Below are 23,313 nucleotides of genomic sequence, written 5' to 3'. Positions count from 1 at the left end.
AGGGAAGAGGAGGTAGGGCAGACGGCCAGGGAAATGTGCAACGCAGCCCCCACACCCAACAAAGGGGTCTATCACAATCATTAACAGAACACTTCTGTTTGAGATTGTTTTTTCCTCCCCCTCCTCAGAAATTTAAAATTCAATTACATTCCTTTATTGGTAATCAGACTACATTATGTAAAGAGCTACTTATTCAAATGCAACCAGTCTGCTGTTCATTACTGAGAATTCTTCATAAGGATTAAAGGTCTATCAGCAGAGTACAACCACTGGAGGATCATGAAAAAGTCACAGCAAACACTGGGGTGTACTGGCAAACATTACACAAGGGAGGGCAGACACAAGAGGAGCCACGCACAAACTCCAACCACAGCCACGTTCATTTCTGACACTGGTTTGGGGCTTTTCATGTTAAGCCACAAAATGCTAAAGATGCAAATAAAAGGGAATTGTCACCTAAGGAGAACATACTTAACAACAGTATGTTGTTGAGTAGTGGCTTCTCACCCTCTATTTTCCAGAATAGAAATATCCAGAAGACAAAAGAAAATTGCAATAATACTATGCAAGAATGTGCCATCTCTCTATGAAGGCGCCCCCAAAAAATCTAAGCTTAAAATTACAGAAATAATAAGTGACTTGGAATAGGAAATGATTCTTAATTTAACCAAAGGCTCCTTAGCAGTGTTTCACTACGTGAGGTTTCTCCTAAAGAGACTGTTCATACTGTAGGGTAGGGAACACTCAACGCACAGGACTGTGCCCACATTCAAGATGCGCAGAGTGTGAACTTTCTACCCCAGGCTGGACCTTGGGTTACACCCACTCCCACCTGGATAATATGTTACTTGGGTGTAAAAGAGCTCAAGCCACAGAGATCTAAAAGAATGAATTAAGAGCAGCAACTGGCCAGGGGAAAGGGATCATTTTCAAAATACATTCATTTTATTCTCTCTACATGTTAGACCATGTCATCTACAATACTGGCAAACCAGAAAGTCCTACATCCTAAAGAACAGAGCAGGGACCAAGCCCCCCACGACAGGAATCCTGACCACCCAAATAATATAGAATGCTCCAAGTTCCCCTTGGCAAAGCAGATACAGAAGTTCTGCCATACATGTTCATGGTGATCCAATTTATACATAATGTCTCACAAATTAATTTAAGGCACATTTTATATGAGTACCCGTGTCACTTCCTAAGGTTCCACATCTAGATCTGGCCTACTCGTGTTCCTGAACAAAGCCACATTAGTAAATCTTCCGTGAAGGGTGGCACGCTCGAGAAAGAAGTCAGCCTCGCATTACATGCTGGGATCACAGAGGCCAGTAACTGCTCAAGTTCACAGAAGGCAGGAACAGGGAATCAAAATCACGTAAGTCTGAGCCCAGGCTTAACCGCCATGCACTACTGCAATAAGAGTACCAAATGGACCACTTCTCCACTCCAAGTAGCCATCTGAGTAAATTGCGTATTTCACAAAACAAGTGTTTGCTGAGCATCCAATATAAGGTCATGGGGACAAACACAAGCAAAACAAACACAGACCCCTGTCCTGGTGGAAATTACCGTTTAGTAGGAAAAACATAGGCTGACCACACAGACACCTAAGGAAAAATGTATAATTACAAACTCTAGTAATTCCTTCCAATGGGGGAAAAAGGGGGGTGTGGTGAGGAATTGATTAGAAGAGGCATAAGGAGAAATGTGCTCACACCAAAGTCGAGACATTAAAGCTAAGACCTGAAAGATGAGAAGGAATCCACAGTGCAAAAAGCAAGGGAAACTGTTTCCAGCCTGATACCAGCGGAGGAAAGGATGAAGGTGAAAAGGAGTTTAAGCATTCCAGGAAACGTCAAGAGGCCAGGACGGCTGCAGCATGAGGAACAATGAAGTGAACGGATTTGAGAGATGTTTGCAGATGGAATCCAAATGATGGGTGATGGACCAAATGTAGAAAAGGATAGAGATTTCCAGGATCACTCCAAGATTTCTGGCATGAACAACTGGACAGATAAGAATATTGTTTGTTGAAACAAGACATTCTGGAGGAAAAGCAGCTAACATCACACACTAAGGGCTCAAGTTAAATCTGAGATGCTGAGACCCCCAAGATCTCAGTAAAACAGGTTGTCAGAAATATTAGGTACACAGCCTACAAATCTAGATCAGAGAGAGAGGAATTTCACCGTCATCAGCTAGTAGATGGGGTTTGAAGTCATGAAAGCAGATAGGTAGGATGTGGTAGAAAAAAAAGAAAGAAAACGTCCCAGACCAAGCACCTAGATCAGAAAACGGAAGATCAGGAGGAAAAGATGGCAGTGGGACTGGGGAGAAGCTCCCAGAGTGCTGGATGAAAGAAAGGGGTCAGCTATGTGCGCTGCAGAGGGGTTAAAGAAGGAATGACCTCCGCAACATCCACGGAAAGGTGAGAGAAAGAGCTGAGCTGGAGTCGATCTGTGACTGAAAGGTGAGAACATCTGGAGGCACAGCCCTTCTTCAGAAGGATGACCACAACGGGCAGCAGACAGAGAGGATGACTGCTGAAAGGGAACTCGCAGTAAAGTGAAGGCATGTTTCTTTTTTTCTTTTAAGATGGAAGATCGGTACATAAGAGATGAGAGCATCTAAATGCCCATGTGAGAGATGCAGAAAAGATGGCTCAGAGTCTGTAATGTGGAAAGAGATGGGATGTTGGCCGCACGTGGAGGGTCGGCCTGCCACAGGAGTAAACTCCTTCCCTCCTTGTAACAGGAAGGGAAGGAGAAAACAAGTGCCAATACCAATGGATTTGCAGACTTCATGAAAAAAAGCTGAGGGAGTTGCTACCAGATGGTTATTTTTTCCAGGAAGAACAAGACAAGGTCACTTACAGAGAGTTTGGGCATGGGAAGAGGTCTGAATAGAGAAGAGAATGAATCAAAGAATCATTACGAACAGAGGATAGAACGTATCCTAGAGAAACATGAACATTCCTGGGCAGGGCCGAAGGCCCTTGGGGACAGGTGAGCAAGAGTTTACAAAGACACTTTCCTACCTCGCTATGGGATTTTCTCCAGCAAGAAAGGGAGAAAGTGGGCAGCTGGGTTCATCCTGGGTGAGAGTGTTTCCAAGAGATGTAAACACGTCAGCACAATATGATGTGGTATGTGAAGTGTTGACAAGCTGCACAGAGCTATTGGGGAACAGAGCGGGGAGCCCCCTGGGAAGAGAAGACTTCCTGAGATCACACAGAGCTGAGCTTCATATTGGGGGGAAGTTCTCTGGGCAAAGCCTAAGAGTGAAAGAAAGGCTCTCCACATAGGAGAAAACAGCAATTTTAGGGCATAGACTACAAACAGTTCAGCATCCCTAAAGGAGATGAAGATGTCAGAGAGGATCACAGAAGGAAGCTAGAACTATCAGCCGATCTCTATCACCCATCAGAATGGAACCTGGGAAATGCTCAGAAAATGCTCGAAGTAGGCATCAAAACATGGACATATGAAAGCCTTTTAAAATAAGAACTCCAATACTCCATCCTCTGGGGTGAACACTGACTTGTCCTTCACAAAAAGGACCAGGCCCCAAAGATTACACAAGAACAATTTTGGGTCATGATATTTGTGCTTCATTTGGAGAATTAATTTGATGAAGTATCCACCTGACCTCCAAGGGCTAACACCAGTGTAGGGAAGGAACATAAGGGTTTCTGCCTTACTGTCTGCAGGCCAATAAGCAAATTTCCAAAACAAGGAAAGATGTAGTTGTGACAGATAACGCTAAATCCAACTCTTCGATTTAAAAAGTTTTTGAATAAAACTACTTTTAAAAGCTTAAAATTCATTACAAGTTTTCTTCTTTAGGAAAGTCCAATTTTGTAACTTCTGCACCAAACGTAAAAAGTTCTATTTAAGAACAAAAGAATAAAGCAGCCACTAAACATTTCAATAAGGCAATGTTGGTTAAGGAAAAAGAATTGTTTTCTTCCTTTTCTCAAAATAGATTGGAGATTCCATGGAATCTCTCAGTTCCTTTTATAATTTCACAGAAATACTATATAATATTTGTTAGTAGTAAACGTTACTGATGTTTTCTAATGCCAAAACATGATTCTTCTTCCCCAGAGGCAAATGAATACCAAAGCTACAACTGCCCCTAAAACTCTAAAAGCAATTTATGGTGATGACAGTTTCTCTGTATCAGAGAGACAGCTTAAGTAATAATATTGAGAAAGCTTTCAAACACTCACATATTAGAAATCAGTCAGATAAGAAAGAGAGCAAATATAGAATGTGATTTTATAACCACACATATAAAATTACATAACCATATTTGTTCCCATAAAATACTTGAACTAGCTAAGAAGTCACAAAATACCTTTGCCAATAATCCTTGGAAAGGATTTTGGATAGCCTTGCTTAGAAGCAAAAGGCAGCTAACATGAACATAAAGTATGTCCATTAATCAGTTGCTCTTTCCTTACAGCAGGAGTCACCCAACTTTTCCTATAAAAGGCCAGATTGCCTGGATTATTAACTAATGATGTTTATTAGTTAATAATTAATCGATGTTAATTAATATTTATCATTAATTCAGCTTTGCAGCCATGAAGCCTCAGTTGCAACTACTCACCTTTGCCACTGTAGCACAAAAGCAGCCATAAACAGTGTGTGAACAAATGGGTGCAGGTCTGTTCCAACAGAACTTTCTTTACCAAAACAGGAGGCAAGGTAGACCTGGCCCATGGGCTAGAGTTTGCCAAACCCCCCCTAAGAGAACCATCTTTAGTATCATGGCATAAAATGTTATACTGACTCTTATCTTTTATTTTTTAAAAATATACATTTACCTTATTTGTCACTGACCAGAAGTCGGGAGGTAAGGTGGAATGTTGGCTAAGAGAATCAGCCCAAGTAGTTCTCAAGCTGAAAAGAGGGACTCAAAAGTAGTGCCACAGGATTTGCCTGGGATAAGCAATCTACAGGATGCTGAAAGGTAATTGCTCAGGTGTAAATTCTGTCTTAAGAACAGTTTATGTAAATTTAATAATGGGCTTAAAGCCCCTAAAAATTTTAGTTAACTGAAAGTTCATCATGAATCAAAGGAGCCACAAATTCAGCCTTAAGATAAGGAACATATACAGGTCACACACATTGCTCAGACCAGGTAAACACCCAACTGCATCCCAGCAGATCAGAACCTATCTCAATAGCATGGTCACCACATTTTAAGAGAGACATTTCTAACCAGGGTAAAGCAGGAATGTGATCAGAATGCTAAAAAAAGGCTTAGGAGGAAGGGGGGAAAAAAAGGAAGTGTTTAATGGGAGTGGGGAGGAAGAGAAGATTTATTGGGACACTTAAAGCTGGATTTAAATATTTAAATGGGTAGTGCATTAGAGAAGGAAAAAAATCATTCTGATTTGCTTAAAGAGAGCAAAGCCAGGTTTAATGGGTAGAAGCTGCAGAGAGGTAGTTTGAGGTTTGCTAACAACAGGAACTCGTAAGAACTACAATGGTACAGTCTGTCTGGTGAGGTAGTGACCTCTAGCTCCTTCCTCTTAAACAAGCAGAGGCTAGATGACCAATGTCCAGGAAAACTCTATCACACGTTCCTGCACTGGGAGAACACTGGCCTAGGAGACCTCTGAGGTCCTATCTATCTCTATGACTCTGGGATTCTAAATGAGTTGGGAGAAGCAGAAGTGCAAACTACGTTTCCATGTTGCCTCATCGTGCTACAATGGCAAACTACAGAAGCCATGAGAACATCACAATTCAAAGTAAAAGAACAAAATTATTATGTAACGGTGTGGAGGATTAAAATTCTTCCCACAACTGTTCAAGTCTGAAATCCCTTTTCATTAGACATTTGGATGTAGGGATCTTAAATGTCTAAAAAGGAAAGTTAGGATTTTATCTTAATCTACCTCTACAGTTCAAGCTAGAGCTAAGAAATCTGTGAAAAGTAACAACTGACCAGCAGAGAATCACTCTTCTGTGAGTAGGAACCACGACAGCAACTTTAAATTTCTCCCACCCTAGGAGATCAAAGGCTAAGTAAGTTCTGATGGCCTAAGATAGGACTTAGGGCTGGAAACCCATACTCGGTAAAAAGGCAACAAAAGTGTAATGACATCCTATGATATCTTTAATAACAATTTTTTCAAGTCTCTGTCTAGGCAAAACAGTGAATAAGTGGGTATTAGTAATAAATTATGTCCTTCTACTTTACTCAGCGCTAACAAGGACAGACTGAGTATAATGAATCAGAAGGAAGGATGTCTGTTCCCCACAGCCCTCATTATTTTAAGCCTGGATTCCAAGTGTTTTTGACCCCAGAGGAATGCATAATTGGAAAGCAAAGGACAAGTCCCACAATTTTCTCCCATGACCTTCCAGATATTTCCCATTTCATTAGACTGGGGGGAAAACTCTATGTTCCGATTCCAACGTCAAGAATAACAGCAAAGAAACCACTCAGCAAAGACATAATCCTTACTTTTCCTTGAAGCAGAACCTTGAGAAATTGTGTCAAGGAATTATCCCATATATATTAATATATACGAACTTAAGGAGTATTCTTCCCAAAATGGTTCCTCAGAAAAAAAGGGACAGTCTTCTCAAGGAGTGCACTTTCCATTATTTTTATCAAAAAAGAACTGTTTGAGGAATCTTAGCCTCCAACAGCTCCAATGACATCTAGTTGCAGATCCTCAGAGATCACAAACAGGACTGAGTTACAAAAACAAGAGGAAGCTAAGAAATGTAAGAGATTTAGTTATCACTCTGAGGACGAGCTCAAAATTTTGTATTCAGTATTTTTCTAAAGATCACTTTAAAAGGAATAAAGTCAGTGGTTAAATTAAAAACATGAACACACATCTCCGGGATAAGTTTTTAAAACAGAGTGTCAAAATGGACTAATAGGTACTTGTGGCTTGAGATACAATTTCCAATGAAAGCATTAGAAAGATTTTTAAAGGTGCTATTACATATACCAAAGAAGTCAGACATGTGGCCACCCATGCTCTGAAAAACTGTGCCAAAAAATTCATAATGTGTCTGTGACGAACATACTAATATCAAAAGTGTCAAGAGTTGGGATAACTTTTTCATGAAATAAGTGGGAAAAATATTCCTAAAGTATACGCTGATTTCATATATTATTTAATTTTAGAATATGGACATGTATTTAATCAACTACACAATGAAAGTAAACATCTGATTATCTAGCAAACATATTAACACATATACATACCTAAAAGCATACACATTCAAGTTGTCTAAAAAAAATTACATTGTGCTTAATTTTCTCTTGAGAAAATGATACTATCTTATAATCAGACACATATTTTATAAGTAGTGGATATCTGTCCTTTGGGGCTACCCAGCACTTGAAATCCCTTCCTAAGTTTGAGGAATTCTCCTACCTAATGAGGCACAGCCCACCTCCCACCATAAAAGCCCAAAATGACAGACACCAGCTTTCCCAGCCATCTTGCAGTAAGGTAATGGCACACGGCCAGAATGCCATTAATCAGACCCTCCCACCCTAGACTGATTTGAAAGCTAGTACTTCAAAAGAACGAGGAAAACAGATTCGGGTGAGGTAGCAGCAACCCCTATTTCCAGAGGCAGCAGTTCTACCAATGGCCACCAGGGGCAGTGTTGTTGCTGGTACAAACTACAGTGTCCACAACCAATGGCAATAGCACGATAGCAGCGTCTTCAGCCAGTTCTGTGGTGCAGCCTGGGCATCATTCCTGGTTCCCAAAAATCTTCTAAAGATACTGCAAGAGACCTAATTTTCTTTAATAAATTCCCTTTTTGTACAGAATAGCTAGTGCTTGCAATTGAGAATCCAGGCTAATACAGCCTTAATATTTTTTAAAATTTCAGAACCTTATAAACAATCTTGTCAAAATGCTTTCAGCACTATCCTTCTCAGTACACAAGATTTTCCCCCTGATTAAACCGACTTATTATTAATTACATTACTCTCCCTCCACACTCACCCTTTGGTACCTCTTTCTTCATCTAGCCAGTCTCTCTCCCTGTACTATACCTTCCACCATCAATCTAGGCTCAAGTTTTAATACAAAGATTAAAATGGCCAATAAAGTCCTCCCATTTTTTTTTAATAGCTGAAAGAACAGAGACAAAAGACTGTGATGTTGACAAAAGAAGGAAAATGTTTCACCATCAATTTTGCTAAAAGAGCCCTGCAGCAGTGAAAAATGGGAGGCCAACATGTTCTCATTTGAGCTCTGTCTTAACTAGCTGTATTTTTAGACCACAAAAAAAAAAAAAACAATTTCCTTTTGTTACCTGAATATTCTCAACTACAAAGATGGAATAATATTTGATCCCTGCCTACTTAACACAAGTAAAAAAGGGGATATCACACTTGCAGCCATTTTTAATTTCCAAACAAATCCCTGAATGATATTTTATTTTTAAGTGCAGCTCAAGCTAATATAATCCTCCTGGTAGAAAATATAATATGAAATCTAAGTTAAATTTTATGGTGGTAATAGCTCTAACTCACTAGTTAAGAACTAGTGAGATTTTAATGAACCTATATACAAAGCTCTGAGACATAGGTGCAGAGGTGCTATAAATTAACTCTACGGGGTTTAAACTTGAAAATTAGGAGCCAATTAGTACGAAATGGTTCCTGGAATGCCGGATTGTTTTCAGACCATAGCAGTCTCACTTATTAGCCTAGGAACCATTATTTGTAAAATATGTATTGCAAATTCACTAGTTCAATTACCACACTTCTTTCATTCAGAAATCCAAAAAAAAAAAACTCCCCAGTAAGAATTTTTTTTATCAGCCTTCAATCCTGAACCCTGAATAGCTTGAAACATAATAAAACAAGGGCATTGGAGCTGAAGTTCTGACAACTTTTAGTCTCTAACTTAATGCCCTGACTATCTGCCTTCGACCTGGCCCTCCCAAAAAAAGTTAGGTCAATATATCACCAACGTTTAAGACTCCCTTAATACCTTCCATGAATACATATCTTAGAGTTTGCCCATCCCCTCTCCAAAAGCTAGTGCTGAAAGAAGAAAGTGACGATTTTACTCAGATTATTTAAATCAGGCTAGGCATGGTAGCTCACACCTGTAATCCCAGTGCTTTGGGAAGCCAAGGTGGGAGGATCATTGCTTAGCCGAGGAGTTCAAGGTTGCAGTGAGCTATGATCACACCACTGCACTCCAACCTGGGTGACAGAGAAAGACCCTGTCTCTAAAAAATAAAATTTAAAAAGAAAAAGAAATGAAGAAAATCAAACGACTCTACCAGTAAAGATTTTTTTTTAATTATGCTTAGGAAAAAAAATGGAAATCTTAAAACAAAACTATTGGGTATATAAAGAATAATTTAGCCTAATAAGGATATGCAGATATTTAACCTTGATCTTTTTTCCTCTCTGTGCATGAGGGACAATAAGGACTTAGCTTCTATTTTTTAAACAAAATAAATACTTGGGCAGAACATCATGAGAGGGAATAAAAATCCCACAGAAGTATGAGACAGTATCATGAGACAGAATTGGAAATGTTGTTTAGTTTTAAACGAGAGAAAATTTTAGTTTCTGGAGTGAATGGTATTATTCAGCTAGAAATAAAACCTCATGCATAATAAGGTAAACTGTTGAATCAAGAAAATAAGAGAAAGAGCGAGAAGGAAGGTTAGATAAAGAAATGTGCAGAAAAGAATGACTTTAACCAATGACAAAAAGACTCAATCTCCAGCCCTTCTGTGTTGCACGGCCTACTGGAGTGGCTAAGAGAACAGAGCGGGGCTGTGAGGCTGAAAGACTTGAAAACTCGTTCTCCACTACGTAGCCACCAGCCGAGCCCTGCACCTTGGACAAGGGCCTCATTCCTCACTGCATCCTCAGGTGCTAGCACACTGCCTAGCTCATAGTAGGCATTCAAAAATACTGGTTTTATAAATGAATGGGGATTCTCCTATAAATTTAGATAATTTAAAGAATAGCATTTCTATACAAGTGCAACATTTCCTGCTTACGGTGATAACAGAAACTGATGAGTGACAAAGCTAAGTACCCGGTACACATCATCTCTTCTTCAAAACAGTCTATTTTTGTGTTAGTCTGGGGCCTCTAAGAAACAGATACCAAGACGGGTGTCTAGATGTCTAATAAAGTCACTAGAAGAAATACAAATGATTTATTAAGGGAAATGTCTGAGAGAAAACGAGGAGGGATCCAGGGGCTGCTGGAGAAGATCTGTCAGACAGGGATGCAGGTCTGACCCCAGGAGAAGGAGGCAGGGAAGGCAGGCAGGCTGGGCACGTGTGTTAGAATGCAATGCAGTTGTAGGGAAGGCTCAGCAAGCCTGCCCGCCAGAAGACTCGGTGTCTCCCAAGAATGAGCCTGCTTTAGTGTCCCTGCTGTGCTCAGTCACTGGTGGCAGGCAGGGCTATGATTTGAATGTTTGTCCCCCTCCAAGACTCATGTTGAAACTTAACCCCCAATGTGGCAGTTTTGAGCAGTGGGGCCTTAAAAGGGGACTGAATCATAAGGGCTCTTCCCTCTTGAATGGATTCGTCCATTCATGAATTGATTAATGGATTATCACAGGAGTGGGTCTGGTGGCTTTATAAGAAGAGAGACCTGAGCTAGCACGCTCAGCCCCTCACCAGGTGCTGCTCTGCGCCACCTCAGTGCTCCGCAAAGTCCCCACCAGCAAGAAGGCTCTCACCAGATGCATCCTCTCACCCTTGGACTTTCAGCCTCTACAACCATAAGAAATAAATTCCTTCTCTTTGTAAATTTCCCAGTTTCAGGTGTTCTGTTATAAGCAACAGAAAATGGACTGAGACAGGCAGAATGTGAGAGGCACGGCCTTCACACTAGTGTGAGGAAGCAGCTGTAGACAGCCGGGCAATCACACTCCTTCTCCCTGCATCTGAGAGGTGTCTCGTGGCTGCAGCAGCTTCCACAGTCCACATGTTCCCAGCAACTACCATGGCCACTGTATTCCCCTGGACCTCTAACAATCCCCACTGCCAACTTAACACTGTATTTTCATTGACTCTAACATGCCACCCTCTCAAAAACACTCCATTATTTTACATACATACTACCAAGAAAAAAGTGCTAATTAAATCTTGATGTAATAGCTTCTGACACAGCACTTCCACATTTATTGAAAAAGTTCTTTGAGAGTTTTTATCATGTATCTCTCTTGTGCATACATAAAAAAGAAAAAAGCAAACTACATTTGTTAAGATATTTCTAACACTTCGCCACAGTCCAAATCTTCTGAATCGCTTTTCATCTCTGCCACCAATATCTGGTTGTCCCCACACGTTTTTTTCCTCTGTGCCACCAAGAATACTGGAAATGCGTTATTTCTTTGAGGTATCCCACCACTGTACCCAGGATTTTCTTCCAAGATGATGGTATTCACTCTTTAGATACTGATATTCGCACTTTCTTGACCTAACCAGAAGGTCTCAATGGAAGGTTTTCAAACAGCTATCAAGGTTCTTACTTCTTCCTTAAGTGGTCCTTATGTGGTTTATTGACTGAAATATTAAGGGGCTGCAGCTGACCAAACAGCCCAGGAAAAATAACAACCAAATTCATGTCTCTTCATGACTGCTGCCGGTGAACGGCAACTATAAGGTACATATCCATTTCACTCATGTTCAAAGGTGGAGGGAAAATATTAAGTATTACAAAGAGATAAGGTAAGGTATACTGGAAAATAAGAGAAAGATTCCATTTTCATCTCTGTCACCAACTTAGTGATGTAGGATCAAGTCACTCCATCTCAATGAGCTCCAATTTCCTCATTTTTCTTTTTTAATGAAGTGGTCAAATGTAAGTGTCCCTAAGTTCTCTCTCAGTTCTTTGTTTTAAGAGCCAAGTTTATATACCATCGAGTATTTTCATGACAGGATCTAAAGAATGATCTTAGGTACCCTGGCTCATCCCATAATATTTTCCTTGTGAAATAGTGGATTCAGCTAAACAAATTCCCAGTAATGGAATCGCTCCTCTGGATCAGACAATTAAATGAATGGCCCTGTTAGGTTCTCGAGTCCCTTGTTATGTGTTTGGACGGGTGGGGGAGGAAGAAGAGCCTGGAGCCAGCTGATTCCTCAGAAGTAGAGAATAGGCCCCAAGGGTGTGAAATACAGGAAATATCAGTTTCAATGGGGAAGTAGAATCTGATGATGTCGAGGCTGGGAGGTCACAGATGATGGTGACTCACCCACGGGGAGGACACTGAGTCACGGGAGGCCTCCCAGGGAGAGGGGTCCAGGAAGGAGTCCCAGCCTCCTCCCCAAGACAATCCTCACTCACTTTAAAACTTTGATTTGAGTTAGTCCTGACTGTAATCTCTATAGGATTCTGGGTCAGTAAAAATTAACCTCTCAAAAAGCACATTCCTGAAAAACAGGTTTTACAGTGACATCCATATATGACTGAACTATAATGGGTTTATAGGAAAAAAAAAAGATGAATTATAGGAAAAGGCAATGTTCTCAAATTGTATAGGTCAGTTCTGACACAGAAAAGTCTTCTTAGAATTAGGTCACTGACAACTTTTAAACCAAATTGAGAAATATTTTCACGAACAAGTTCAACATGGATTTTCCCCCTATTCTGCATGTGCCTGCCAACAGAAATCCATATAAAAATGCCATTTCACCTGTAAAAGTACTGATTAAAACAGGTTTGATATGCCATGTCAATAAAACTAAAGGCTTCATCTTTCCAATATCATCTAATGCCTTAGGTACTTATCATACAGGAACTCTCAACTCACAAGCAATATTAAGCACAAATTAAGTAACACTAAAATTCCTAACAGCAGAAACCTAGTCCATTAAAATAAACATAATCTCAAATGCTATGGAAATGACAGGTAAAAGCTTAGGCTTTTAAAGACTATTTTAACCCTCTGGCAGACACACAGTCATCAAAAAACGATTTATAGTGTACCCAACTTTCAGACAGATCTAGCTCTAAAGTAGGATTGCCAGGCGAGATTTCACTAGCACCTTAGGCCAGTAGTTCTGATATTAGCTCACTTTCAGAATCACCTGGAGAGTTTATTAAAATACAGACTGACCCACCCCAGAGGTAATGGATTCAGTAGCGCTGGCCTGGGACCTGAGAATCTGCATTTCTAGCAGGTTCCCAGGTGATGCTGATGCTGCTGGACCCACCAGGGACCCTCAAGAACAACTGCCCTAGGGCACACTAAAGAAAGAATATCACAAAATTTTCTCCCAAAAGGCAAAACAGATTCAATTCCTTTTAACCAATATATATCACGTTAGCAATATTGTGAAACACTTTTGAAAAAAAAATAATAGTTTGGAACAAAAATCAGTGTCAAAAATTCAAAAGGTCACGGAGGAGATTTGAGACAGTGAAAGAATGATGAGAAAGGAGGGCAGCAAAGCCGGCACTCGGTCTCGCCTGTAGCCATCTGAACTATGAACAAAAGGCTTCAGCACTCAGCTCACCACCTTCTCTGTGGGGGCAAAAGCTCAGGGTGCGTCACCCAGCAAGTGTTCCCTGGCACAGTGTTTTCAGAAGGGTGGCGTCTATGGTAGAGAAAAACAACATGGAAAAAAGAGAAAAGGGTCTCAAAAGCCTAAAGAGACCGTGTAAGCCAAGGGCCACCTTGCCCAGATGGGGAACGAGATGCAGCTGGTGGAAAAGACACCCACCGACATCTGCCTGGCAGCAGGCACCTTTGGGGCACCATCTGGCAAGCTCCGCCTTGTCTCTCCTGCCCCAGCCCCCTCCCTGCAGCTTTCCTGAACCTCTGGGCCTCAGGCAATTGCCCTGATTTGCCCCAATCCTCAGAAACCAAGCAATCCTTTTTAGGTTAGGAACAAAATCTAAATGGTCTGATAAAAGGACATGCATAGAGAAGTAAATACAATATGAAGCGCTTTTAGAGCAACATCATAAACACTACAGCACTATTTTAAAAGTCCTCAGATTCCTGGACAGCTGCCCACCTCAGATAAGAACAACATGTCCTGCCATGCCAGAGAGAACATCTCCGGAATCCTGGCAGGAACACGCCACGGAGCGCTTTCCTCGGAGAACACACGCAGAAGGGAGCGCCACAATCCCGGCCACTAGCCGCACCCCACCCCCGCGCCCCCGTCTCAGTTACTCACTGTCACACTTAAGGCTGGCAACATTATCAGTAAAAACCACTCACTTGAAAACACTGTTCTGAAAAAGACAATATTGACTTTTGAAAGGGCTCAGCACATCCATTCACAGAATCGGACTTGTGTGTGTGGAGGGAAACGCTGACTTCTTTTCTTAGACTGCTGATTTTTCTACTTCCCTCTCTAACAATTGGTTTTAACAGTGACAGAAGCTGGACACTGGGCAGCGCGGGGCTCGGGGGGAGGTACGCAAACATATTCTTCCCTCTTTTCTAAATTCAACCCGTTTTCCCCTGAAGGAGGAAACGAGAGCTTCAATTCATCTTTCCTTAGTTGGCTAACTCTGATCCTTCAACTCAGCTTAGAAATCACCTCTCCAAGATGCCTTCTCTGAATTCCTCAATCCCTTTACTACCACAAAGCATGCTGACATTACATGCTTTTGGCCATCTCCTCCAATGGACAGCTAACTACTCAAGGGTAGGAACTATGTCTTTATAACATTTGACACAGTGCTTGGCATGCAGTAGGCACACAGTATTTGTTGAACTAAATATAGTCTATCTAGGTATACAGATTAGGCACATGAACATATATATCTGGTGGCTCACAACCAACAAGGAAGAACTTATTCCAGATTGCTGAGCTTCCAGATAGATGACTTTATCCCCTAAAGCCCGAAGTCCTATTTAATATTTATTTAAGATAGGGAAAGCTTTTTTTAAATATTTGGCACTGGTCTTTGCCTTCTGAAACACAGATCTATATAAACACTTTAATGACTCAGTCTTAATTATGAGTATCCAATTATTAGGCTGCACCATTATTTTAGGACTTCAGAAAATACTAAATTGCCTTTCAAGATTCAGCAACCACTAAGATTGTTTAAATCTTTGTAACCAATTTTAGAATATTGCTACCTCTATTTTAGAGCTGTCATTTTGCATTCCTTTTTCAGTCTGTGGCTTTTCACATCCTACTGGTTTATAATAATTTTAAATAAAACAAGAGTTTTTAAAGGTTCTAAGGCGGCAATGGCATGCATTTTAGCTGCTTAAAGACCTTATCTCCTTGTGACTATGTTCAGGAGGTATGAGCTTGTTAAACTATATGAAGGCCCATCCAGTGGTGTCTTCAACCTCGCACACTCCCAGGTCAAATACTATTTCTTCCATGAAGTCTTTCCTGACAGCCACAGGCTCAGCACTCCCCACTCCACGTTAGCTACGCCCTATACCTTTGTTATCACACGCAGCATATTTTAATCAACCTTTACCAGGTATCATCCAGGACCACAACGCAAATTTCTTAAGTATGTATGAGAGGTATTTATGGATGAAATGATATGATACTGGGCTTTCGGTCAAAATAATGGAGGGAGCAGTGAGGGGCACAGGAGAAGCAAGATTGTTTGCAAAGCTGGGTGTCGAGTACATGTAGGTTCGTTGTATTTTTCTCTCGACTTCTATACGTTTGAAATTTTCCAAACTGAGAAGGAAGAAAGCATTAGGAGGTACCCTGTTCACTCTGTGGTTGATTGTCGCTGCTCCCCACTGCTCTCGGCCTTTGGATAGCTTCCTGCTATCCAGACGGTGCTTCTGTCCCCACAGATGGGTTGTAACCCACAGTGCCACTCCGCTCTGAAGTTCACGGCCTTATATAGACACCATTCTATTCTCGCTACTACTCTGCACTGGGAACCTAACCTTGTCACCTTCCTCCTGCCTAAGACAGAAACCTATCAACCTCATCACAGCTGAAGATTAAGTCAGCAGGTCAGCCACCAACAGCTCTGTGAACCATGCTATCTATACCACACTCCTGGAGCAGAGCCCACGGTCCAGGGTTTTGACCTCATCAATTCATCTCAAGGAACCTAAAACAGACAGAGTATCAAGACAGACAGTGGTCACACAGCGTTTCTGCAGAGCTACAATCCAGCACCAGTCTGCCCAGAACTCTCTTCCTCCAGGCACAATAACACTCCACCCCACTTCTGGCTCTTTATCCTTCTTTATTTTGTTTTGTAGCACTTATCACTGCCTGACAATGTAGTATATTTATGTATGTCACCACCCCTTTCTATAATGTAACCTCCAGGAAGGCAGAGACTTTGTCTCTATAGCCTCACATCCCAAACAGTAAAGAGGGTTAAAAACAAAAAATTGGTATTATTAACAAACTAAGAACACATACCTCCATCCACACCCACCCACACTCACTTCACGTGATGTCACAGCACTATTTTTATCCACTAGCGTATTCAGTCTTTCCTAAACAGCTGAAAAATCAGTGACTACAGGATCACATGGAAATGGCTGAATCTGTCAGCATGTGTCAGAAAAACTTCACGGGACCAGAGTATCCTCACGTGCTCTCTATGGTCATTTACAATATATACAAATTAGCTCAGAAGTTAGACAACAGTGTAAATTATATTAGGGCCTTTAAAGGACATAAGTCTCTGTCACTTTCCAAATCAAAATCAGCATCCTCTTCCTACTTCTGCCCTCACTACGACTCTACCCAGCAGAAACCTCCACCCGGGAGATGACAGTAACGTCTTACTAAGCTGGCTGCAGTGAGGAAGGCAGACGGGCTCGGGGTACCCTCTTGTCACATACCAGCTCTGTCTTTTACATACCACGTGATCTCGGGCAAGGTAGCGTGCCTCAGTTTCCTCATCTGTAAAATGGGGAGCAATAACTACCTCATAGGGTTGACATGAGAATTAAGTGACTTAATATTAGGTAAACAGCTTAGAACAGTCCCTGGCATATAGTCAAGGTTAACTATCTTAGGTATCAAGGACCAGTATTATTATTTCTAAGTCTTTCCAAACTACTATAAAAAGGAAGACTTGGAAAGAAAAGCATCAGGATTAACTGGATTCTTGTTTTAAGTCAAGGCACAGAAGAAATTTATTCCTCCTACGCTTGGTAGAGCTGTAGAGCTCTTCCATACTCAATTTCAAGAAGGCACAACCCAGCTTCTTTGCCAAGAGGCCCACCAACATCAACCTAGCACATTCTCTGGGTAGCCTCTGTCTTCCAGTCTATACCCTGGCACAGAACAGGTACAGGTTAACTATCTTAGCTCTCATGTGCAGTATTCTTATTTCTACCGCATTTGAACCCACTCAAACACATTTTAACATACTTCTAAGTAGCACTCATTCTCAAGAACATAGAAAGAATTTGTAATTTTTTTAAAGCCTGGAAAAAAAAAAAAAAAAGTGAGAATAGTGTATCATAAACCACTAGAAATTCTCCTGTAAATCTTTGTTCAATTAAAGAATATCACTAGGAAGGAAATGTAAGCTTTTTAAGGCAGGCAAATACTATTCGATACGCCCAAAATACACTGCTGAGCATATGTTAAGTAAGATCACCACTCAAGGCACTCAGCATAGCACCGGGTACATGGAGAGCCCCCACTGAAGGTTAGCTTTTCCTATTCTTGGTGAGATCGTGAATGTCAATGCAAAGTGGGATCTCAAAGACTTCCAGCACGAAAGACTTTCTCCACACAACCGGGAAACCTGCAGGGGTACGAGCCAGGCATGAACATTGCCCCGCTGTCCCTCCGCATCTACATAAGCTTTTCTGCTTTCATCTCCTTAACACATTATGGTTTAGATGAAAATGCTCTGCTGCTAACAAAAAGCTAGAAATCACTGATGTAGTCCAGCCCTCCACTGTACAGATGAAGAAACAGGACTTTCATCCGGAGGTCCAGCAATCTGTCCAAGATCTGACCGAGGTCAGCACCCTCGTGGAACTAGAAATCGGGGCTCCTGAAACCTCTTTCCACTACAGTGCACTAATGCATTCACAGGTAAACACATCAAAACTTCCACCAGAACCAGCTTCTAAACCCAGACTTTTCACCCTTTGAAATGGGATTTATTGGTTAACATCCCTCTCAACTTACCATAATTTCTCTCTGTTCTTCCAGATTCTTCAAAAAATTTGAAAATTCACGTAAGGAAGCATCTGTAGGGAGAAAGGAATGATTATTTGGTGGCCAAAGCACAGGAAAACAGGCCAAAAACTCATTTTTAATTACCTATGCAACGTTCATCATCAGTTTCTGCATCGCCGATAAACTCGAATTTAAAGTCTCTGAGTGAATGAGCAAACTTCCTCTGGGCTGCTGAAAGACCTAGAAAGAAAGGTTTAACGATTACTTGGGTCCTTGTTTTAAGTCAAGGCATAGAAGAAATTTATTCCTCCCACACTTGGTAGAGCTATAGAGCTCTCCTCCACTCAGTCTGTGAGAACAAAAGGAGTTGGGCACAACCCAACTCCTTTGCAAGATGCCCACCATCCTCAACCTGGCACACTCTCTGGGTAGCCTCTGTCTTCTAGTCTATAGCCTGGCACAGAACCGGTGCTGGAGAAATGTTTATTCCCTCCCCCATCATCTTCTTCCTCCGTCTGATCATTTCACATTGTTGCCTAAAGCACTTTCCCTCTTTCTGCTCACTCAGGTCAGAACTTGCCTGAAAGTTCAGGTGGTGATTAGGAACGCACACACCTGATGGCATCTCTCAAGGCTTGATTAGCTCCACTTGCCTGGTTTCAAACAAAAGGATCTCATAAGCTCAGGGTCAGCCAACCGGGGGTCCTAACTGACTGCCAAATAACCACTCCAGACAGAGAAACCCAGGAGATTCAAAAATGACGTTCACAGAAAACAGGATCAGGGAGATAAGTGAAGGCCAAAATGAAATGGTAGAATTAATTCTGCAAAATACGTACAGAGCTCCTCATCTTAAGTGGAGACACAATAGTAGAAAACTCTGCTTCTAAAATAGGCTAACATTTACTTTATTGGCCACATACCATGCTAGGTGATATATATATATATTATTTCATTCAATATTCAAGAGATATATCAAGATTATCATCCCATTTTACAAATGAAGAAGCTAAAGCTCAGAGATGTTAAGTAATTTGCTTAAGGTTGCACAGCTAGAAAGGACAACAGCAAAGGCCTGATTTTATTCCAGAGCCATTGATTGAAAGCCCATGCCCAGACCAATGCACAATCCTGCCTCAGGTTTAAAGCACTTTCTGAGAAGCTGTTCACTATCTCCCCCCTTCACTCCACACGGCTCCTGTCTCAGCACAGTGAAGACTGACAAGAGTCATAGTATGTTAAAATAAAATTTCACATCAAGCAAACTGCAAAGTTAAAAACATAAAATGCAATCCATAACTGCCAATCAGAATGCTCATACACAATAAATAAATAAATGTGGACAAGATAGTGAAGCGAACCATGTACAAACTGAGCATTGTTTTTAATAAGAGAGTGAGATACAGCAGGAGCAATTTTCTCTTATTTTATTCATTGTATCATAGCTAACAAGGAAGAAAAGCAAAAAATTTTTATTTTTACATTAGAAAAATGCTATCTGGTTTTCTGTGTTTTTAAACCAAATTTTTATCCCCCATCATTAATGCACACCCCACCCCATGCCCTCCAGGCCAAGTTGCTTCCACTTTTTAAACTAATAATGCTCATCATCAGCTCTTTCAGCTGCTGTCATGTTTTTGCTGCTGTTGAACAGGCCATTTTCAGAGCCGTTTTAGGCTCACAGCAAAATCGTGCTGCAGGCACAGAGATTTCCCACACACACCCTCACCCGACACGTGCACAGCCTCCACCCTTGTCAACATTCCCCACTGTCATGAGTTTTGAAACTTCATTTTTCCTCTAATTCACGTTTATCTTGCTGTTCTCAAACTCTTTTTCTCTTTAAAGTTAAAAAAAAAAAAAAAAAAAACGAACCAAAACACCGTAAGACCTATATATGAAAGGCAAAACTGGAAAACTTTCAGAAGATCTTAGAGGGTTGTACTTTCTCACCCTTGGAGTATGGAAGAAAAGCACAAAGCCTAAGGTAAAGCAGATGGACCACAGGCGCCAGCCCTCCTTGCAGGCACGTCTCCTCCGTGCCATGTGACTCTGCCCATGGATAGCTGCTGTATTTTCCCAGCCCTTGAATCTAGGGCTGGTCTTGTGGCCCACGAACATGGGGAAAGCAACACTGCCAACTCAGAGCCCCCGCCTCAAGGAATTTTGCACACCTCTGCTCCACTCTCTCGGAACCCTCTGTCCTCCAGGTGAACAAGCCCAGGCTCGCCTGCTGGTTGATTAAAGGCTTGCGGCACGGTGGTCCCCTGGTCACCCAGCAGCCACATGGTCAGCCTGCAGGAGCAGAGCTTCCTACACATGCACGAGGCAGTCCAGAGGGGACCACCAGCCCAGCGAGTAGAGCACGCACTGAAATACACAAATGGCTGCTGTTCTGGCCACTAGGTTTTGGGGAGATTACATAGATAACAATACAGAAAGAATAAAATGTATCTTAAAATCGTAAATACATAGGAGAGTGAGGACAAGCGCACATCCAGAAGGTATAAATAACTGTTACAAATCAATAAAGTGAAGCAGAAACTCCAATAAAAAGTTGAACACTTGCATAGGCAAAAGGAAGTGAAGGAAACCCAATAGCCTATAACCACCTGAAAAGGTGTTTAAACTCAGCAGTGATCATAGAAGTGAAAATTAAAACCTCAAGATACTTCAATACAATTACACAACCCAATTGGCAATAATTAGTAAGTCTGGCAACTCCACATAATGGTGTGACTGTATGTGTGGAGCAACAAATCCTCTTACACTGTTAGTGAGAGTAAAAACTGGTATAAATTGCTTTTTACATAGTTTGGCATTTTCTAATAAATTTGATGATATCACAACCCCAAAATTTTCCTCCTAGGTAAATTCCCAAGATAAACTCTTGCACATGGGCACTTGTAGATGTGCACCAGAAAATCCACAGTAGAACTAATCATAGTAATAGTCAAATACTGGACCGGGCAGGGGGGATTATCAACAGCAGAATCAGTGAGTAAACTGTAGTACAGTCATATGCTATAAAGTTAATATAACTACAAATTCACACAAGACAGACCAAATTCACACTTTGGAGAGAAAGATGCAAGTCACAAAAGAATACACACAGTAGGGTTCTTTTATGTAAAGTTCAAAACAAGCTAAAGTATTTGTTTAGATTACATATATAGGTCATAAAATCATAGCAAAGGAAGTGAATCATCTCAAAAGTTATACAAGGTTCACCCCTGGGGGCAAGGGAAGGTGATGCAGTCAGAAAGCTACAAGGGGATTAAAGGTCTTTTATTTCACGAACTAGCGGTGGGTCTGTGAATACTTGTCTTCCTCTTCTCAAAATGTACATTTGTTTCATATACTTCCGTGTTTTCCCTATAATTGCACAATTAATAAAATTTTAGCCTAGCTATTAAAGCCATTCTAAGATAACTTGGTTTCTATTGTAATCCAGGCAAACATACAATCGATTACTCTCTAAGAGCTACCCACACTGGCCTGCTCTTGGTTCACACACGCCAAACTCACTCCAGTCTGAGATCCCTAAATTTGCTGCTCCTGGACCTCATACCTTGACCCTCCCACCCCTCAACACGATGCCCATCTCAGGCTTCCTCCTCCTCTCCCAGCCTCCCCAGAATGTCACCACCCCTCCGCCCCAAGGCCCTCTCCTTCTAATGCCATTGATGTCAATGTGCTTCTTCATAGCACTTACTACCTGAAACTACCTTAACTAGTCAATATGTACTCATTGCTACTTATCTTCCCACTCTAGAATATCATTTCCCTGAGGCAGCAACCAGTTTTGTGGCTTCACTATATCCCTAGAACAGGGGCCCCAGTTGTAAATTAGATACAATAGAATGATTTTCTTTTTAAATTTATTTCATACACCTATTTCCAAATATTGATAGTCTGTGGGCTTATTTTTAATAACTATATATGACTCCATTTTGCCAATGTTTGCTTTGCCAAATCTCAAGGGCCTATAAGCTGGCCTTCTGTGTATGTGTATGATCATATATATATAAACATGTTTATATTTATACTTATATACAAACATATATTATATACATTTATATATATTACCATAAATATACTGGTAAAAAATTTATTTTTCCCCTTTGGAGGTGTTGCCTTAGAATATTTTATCCAAAATTACCAGGCCAAAATCTAAAGGATATTTTAGAGACAGTGTTTCATATGGTCAGGAAAAGATGCTCTCTGTAAAGTTAAAACTTAAGTGTACCAGTTTTCCAACATTTTATAATCTCTAATTTCATTAGTTGAAAATGTTTATAATAGCAGATTAAATGTGGGTTCTTTTGCATCGCTAATCTATTTCTATGTAAATAGCATGCTTTACCCCTGTGCTAAATATTATAGTCACATCATTTCTCATTTTAAAATATAAGCATTTTCCTTCACTCATTTTCCCCTTTCTGCTGATCTTCCTCTGGTGTTACTAGAGTTTACTATGCAAAATTTTTACTGTTTAAAAATTTGACATCAAATTCCATTCCTTGCAATAATTACAAATTTAAATGCCCTTCCATTAGTTAGTACATTTTATTCTCCTATGCAATTCATATTTCTATAGATATCTTCTGCCTTTCCAAACAAAATACAAAATCATAAGACAGTATACTAAATTTAATAGTCCATTAAATGTATTTTCTTTGCAGTATCATTGCACATTAAACTCAGTTTCGAATGGACTACTTACAAAGGCCAGCAACATTCCTCTGCTGAGATTAGGTGGGGGGCTCTAAAGGAAACCAGCCTCTAAGGAGTGCCTACTCTATGCTAATTGACTTAAACCTTATTTCTTGTTCACTCTTTGTAAGAAGACTGCAGGGTAGGTGCTGGTGTTACCTCATTTGTTTAAAAAAAAAAAAGGTAAATAGGATCAGAGGTGGATTGGCGACTTGATCGAGGTCACAGACCTCTTTAGACTGCTGATAATAAGTTCTGGAGGCAAAGGATCAACTCCGATGAATGTCCTTTCCATTAAACCATTCTGACTTTTAAGAGATTCCACATTATTCCCAGGTCCTCTGCCCAGATCTCAACTGGTATGAAACCATCAGGCTTTCTGGATGGCTCTAATGAAGAATTCTAACTAAATGGAAAACTCTTACATGTGCGCCTCCTGCCTACTGATTCTTGAGTATTGTAAATTAACGCTGCTCTTGGAACACCTTAAAGGTGG

General features: G+C 40.8%; 1 protein-coding gene across 3 annotated transcripts in view; it reads right to left on the bottom strand.

The window, feature by feature from the left end:
- The window catches only part of ARHGAP10 (Rho GTPase activating protein 10), a 277,640-nt gene that overhangs the window by 188,253 nt on the left and 66,074 nt on the right, over window positions 1–23,313 (bottom strand). For 2 of the 3 annotated variants that reach the window (XM_045552099.1, XM_045552100.1), the window contains exons 2-3: window positions 18,246–18,341; window positions 18,111–18,172 (exon numbers count right to left, since the gene is read on the bottom strand). In XM_045552099.1, coding sequence (XP_045408055.1) covers window positions 18,111–18,172; window positions 18,246–18,341 — 158 coding nt within the window. Of the gene's footprint in view, window positions 1–18,110; window positions 18,173–18,245; window positions 18,342–23,313 lie in introns of those variants that run through there. The other variant, XM_045552101.1, reaches the window with a different exon arrangement.

The sequence above is a fragment of the Lemur catta genome, chromosome 5 (assembly GCF_020740605.2).
Source record: "Lemur catta isolate mLemCat1 chromosome 5, mLemCat1.pri, whole genome shotgun sequence".
NCBI classification, from domain to species: domain Eukaryota; kingdom Metazoa; phylum Chordata; class Mammalia; order Primates; family Lemuridae; genus Lemur; species Lemur catta.
Note: the sequence above shows the minus strand (reverse complement) of the source record. Positions and strands in the feature narration are given on the sequence as shown.